Genomic DNA, 4,371 nt, shown 5'->3' with positions numbered 1-4,371 from the left:
AACTCCACCAGGGTGATGTGGTAGGCTAAGGGGCCACACTCATCTCCACGGGCTCTCTCTGAGCACATCATGTTAAGGAGGATGGGGAACGAGGCTCTGTCGTTGTAAAATATCAGCACATCTTCACCCCCGTTGATCAACTGAAAGGAAGCAAAGAGAATCTGTATAAATCCAAACATTCTCCTTGTAGCTATTTCTAATTACTGGCCTACCTGGAGATGTTTGGATCTCTTTGGAAAACATAAAAGACACAGATAATGCTGCAAAAGCCTCACCAAGGCAGGATGGGGGACGGACTGAAGTCACGTGCCAGGTAACTAACGTGAACTCTGCTAAGCCAGGTGAGGGGATGAGAACAGCAGGTGGGGCACAACCAAACAACATGAAGCCAGGCCTGGTGGTACGTGCTGTAATCCCAGCACCAGGGGAGCCAAGGCAGGAGGGCAGGGAGGTCAAAGCCAGTACGGGCTACACAGTGAGGCCCTATCTCAGAAAATGAAAAGCCAAAAAAGAAACAGCATAGTGTGTGGAGAGATGGCTCAGTGGGAAAAACCATGTGCTGCTCTTCCGGAGGACCTAGGTTCAGTTCCCAGAACCTGTGTTGGGTGGCCCACAACTGCCTGTAACTCCAGTTCCAGGGGCGCCAACGCCCTCTTCTGACTTCTGTGGGCACTGCACTCACACATGCACATATCCACACACAGACACCTAATTAAGGACAGTAAATTGGGCATATCCACCTCACTGGTGACTAAGCAAGCTAGTGCCCTGAGCCAAGCACTACGATAAAAATCTGGAAAATTCAAGCTAAAATTAAATGCACGCCTTTAATCCCAGAACTCTGGAAGCAGAGGCAGAATGATCTCTGTGAGTTCAAAGTCAGCCTGGTCTGCATAGCGAATTCTGGGTCAGTCGGGGCTACATAGTGAGACAATGTCTCAAAAAAACAAAATCCATGTTTGATGGAAAGGAAAAGAAATGAAAGCTGAGATCACAAAGAAATGAAGGAGTGTCAGCTTAGGACACAACTCTTCCTCCATCTGCTGCTACGGAATTTTAATGGAGAATTCCAGCAGGTGGCAAATTCTACGGCTCAAATGACATATTGTTATCTATTTTCTATTACTAATACCAATTTTCTAATCGCAATAGGTAACAAAGGATATTTAAATTTTAATTTATTATATTTAAATTGGTAACATTTAAATCAGAAAGTCAATTGCCACACATTGACATTTTGTTTCAAAAGAATGTATATATGTCCAAAATGTTATACATTAAAATAATAGTGAAAATATTTCCTTATACATAGTAACATTTCCTTTGATAAGTGCCTTAGAAACAGCTTATGTATTTGCTTATGTATCTGATCCTTTCTTTGATGATCAGATTATAAAATCAAATTAGTCTATACACATTTTTAAGCAATGAAGAACATGAACGTAAACAGATTTTTGTGTGTGCGTATGTGTGTGTGCATACGTGTGTGTGCAGAGACCAGAGGTCACACTGGGTTTCTTTTTCTACTGTTCTCCACCTTATTTTCTGAGACATGGTCTCTCTTGAATAGTAGATTGTAGTTTAGTAATACAGCCGGTTGGCTGGCCAGCGAGCCCCAGGGAGCCTCCTGCCTTTGTCTCCGCACCACTGGGTACCATTTCACTGGGCCCAATTCTTTTTCTTTTTAAGTATTTTATTTATTATTCTCATTTCATGTGTATGGGTGTAATGCCTGCATGTAAGTGCACCCATGTTGTGCAATGCCTGTGGAAGTCAGAAGAGGGCATCGGATCCCCTTGGAAATGGAGTTACAGATGGTTGTTAGCCACCATGTGGGTGCTGGGAATTGGACCTAGGTTCTCTGCAAGAGTAGCCAGTGCTCATAACCACTGAGCATCTCTCCAGCCCCGAATTCTTACATGGGTGCTGGGAATCAAACTCAGGTCCTCACGTTTGTGCAGAGCTTTGAAGACTGAACCATCCCCCCAGCCCCAATATAAGCTTGTTAAGGGTGCACGTTATTAACGTCACAATGTTTTTATTGTTCAACTACAATAATGTATACTTAAAAATTAAAAACTTTAAGAAGAATTGATTTTTAAGATTTCTAAGTGGCAAGATGAATCAATGTGGAAATATTTGTAATTTTCAAATCCAAGGCATGTGAAGATGGAAATTTTCCCAAACCCAGGTAACCTGCTAGGTAACTGTCTGGCAGCCACAGTGGAGGATTCTTCAAAAAAATCCCTATTTTAAATAACCAGTTTCCACTGCTGCAATAAAGCACTGACATGCAGTTTTTATTAACTCATTTGGTGTTCTTCAAAACCTTCGCAAATAAGAGCAAAAAATGCCCATTCTATAATTCAGAAAGAACTAGAGTTCAATCTCTGTTATACTACTGAAAACTTAAAGAAAATTGTGTCACTTTAGTTCCAAATAGTCTTGTGATCTTAAGCCCATTGTAGGAGCTGGAGAGATGGTTCAGGGGTTAGGAGCACTTGCTGGTCTTACTGAGGACCCAGGTTCAGTTCCCAGCACCCATATCAAGCAGCTCACAACCCCTGTAACTCCAATTCCAGGGTATCTGATGCCCTCTTCTGGCCTCTACAGGGACCTACACATGTATGGTATACATACAGGTAAGCATGCACAATACAAAAGGAAAACTTTTATTTAAAATTTAAAAAAAAAAACAAAACATTCTTATCCTGGGCATGGTGGCACACGTCTTTACCCAGAACTTGAGAGGCAGAGACAGGCCAATCTCTGAGATCAAGGCCAGTCTGGTCTACATAGCAAGTTCCAGACCATCTGGTACTACAGGGAGACACTGTCTCAAAAAACTTTGTATTTTATGTGTATGAGTGTTTTGCCTACATGCATCAAAGTGCACCATGTGTGTAGTGCCCAAGAAAATCATAAAGTTGTACTGTGTTACTTAAGCACCAATATATTATACATGGTATGTAGTTAAGTAGTTATGATAATAAAATAATCTTACAATTCTAGGAGGTCAGGTACTTCTTCATATTCTGACAGACAGATGCTGTGCATTTGAGCATGCTGTGTGTTCAAAGCTGACGAGGCCGGGACCTACCTCCGTCATGACCATATCCTGGCATTTCTTCACATATTTGCCATCTGCTTTCACGATCGTCTGCAGAAACCTCAGGTACTCCACGTGGCGGCCGTGTGTCTCGATGCAGTGCACAAAGTGCTGGACGACCCTCTCGCTGATCTCGTTGCACAGATGGTAATTGTTCATGAAGATGTGCCGCATAGTTTCCGCTTCAAGGAGCTAAAGTAGGAATGTGACTCTGTAACTGTGACAAGATCGATGTTGTCCTCTGTGGCCCTTAAATTCCCTGCCTCTGATCGGCTTTATATTTTACATGAGACCGAAGTGAACTGTCAGCACACCTCTTCTAAGAAATGCAACGAGTCATTAACCATTGAGAGAAATTTGGTTCACAAAGGACTTCATCTGGAGAAAGGAACATGTCATCCTGAAGTGCACTGTCAGCCGCTGTGTTCTTGAGAATAACTATCCACCATTCAAACCTGGCTTTTCCTTAAGATCTGCTGTCAGACCTTCTTTTATTATTTATTGTGTGTGCACGTGTGTGTGTGTATGTGTGTGTGTGTGGTCTCTGTGTGTGGCGTATGTGCATGTGTGTGTGGGTGTACATATGCCCTATACATGCACATGTGGAGACCAGAGCAGGGTGCAAGGTGTCCCCCTCTATCACGCTCCATGTTATTACCATGAGACAGGGTCTCTCACTGAACCCAGAGCTTTGTTGAACTAGGCTGACTGGCCAGTGAGCTCCTGGGATCCACCTGTCTTTACCCCTGGTGTTACAGGCATGTGTGTCCATGCCTGGCTGTTAAATGTGTACCGGGATTTGAACTCGGATCCTCTTGCTTTCCCAGCAAGCTCTTACCCAGAGTCTCTCCCCAGCCCTAGGATCTGTTCATATACTATTAGCAGGCCACTGTTAACTCAACCTTTGAATATTCCATATTTTGTCTTTTGTGGGGGTTTGTTTTGGCTACTGGGTCTCAAACCTAGGGTCCTGCACAAGCTAGGCAAGCTCTCCACTGAGCACCCCCAGGCCTCCATGCTTATGACATCAAGTTAGAATAAAGGACTAACATTAAATTCTACACATATACATGAAATTATCATTGACATATAAAATCTGTGTAATTTTTCAAATTATTTTAAAAAGAGTTTTCTTAATAAAAACAAAAGACCATCACTTTTATGGAGAGAATCCTCTATAAGGAAAACTCACAGGCAACAAAAATTAGTAAAATTCTAGTCACACATGTTACTACATTAAATCTGATGCACGCTTTGCTATA

At 42.5% G+C, this 4,371-nt stretch overlaps 1 protein-coding gene across 2 annotated transcripts in view; it reads right to left on the bottom strand.

Moving 5' to 3' along the window:
* The window catches only part of LOC115067260 (inositol 1,4,5-trisphosphate receptor type 2-like), a 27,109-nt gene extending 23,814 nt beyond the window's left edge, over window positions 1-3,295 (bottom strand). For both annotated transcript variants that reach the window (XR_003846684.1, XM_029554794.1), the window contains exon 1: window positions 3,101-3,295. Coding sequence is in view for 1 of the 2 variants with exons in the window: in XM_029554794.1 (XP_029410654.1) it covers window positions 3,101-3,283 (183 nt within the window). In the remaining variant the exon portion in view is untranslated. The remainder of the gene's footprint in view (window positions 1-3,100) is intronic.
* Between the last annotated feature and the right edge of the window lie 1,076 nt (window positions 3,296-4,371).

This window comes from Nannospalax galili, unplaced genomic scaffold (assembly GCF_000622305.1).
Source record: "Nannospalax galili isolate Female #2095 unplaced genomic scaffold, S.galili_v1.0 scaffold2785, whole genome shotgun sequence".
Classification (NCBI taxonomy): domain Eukaryota; kingdom Metazoa; phylum Chordata; class Mammalia; order Rodentia; family Spalacidae; genus Nannospalax; species Nannospalax galili.
Note: the sequence above shows the minus strand (reverse complement) of the source record. Positions and strands in the feature narration are given on the sequence as shown.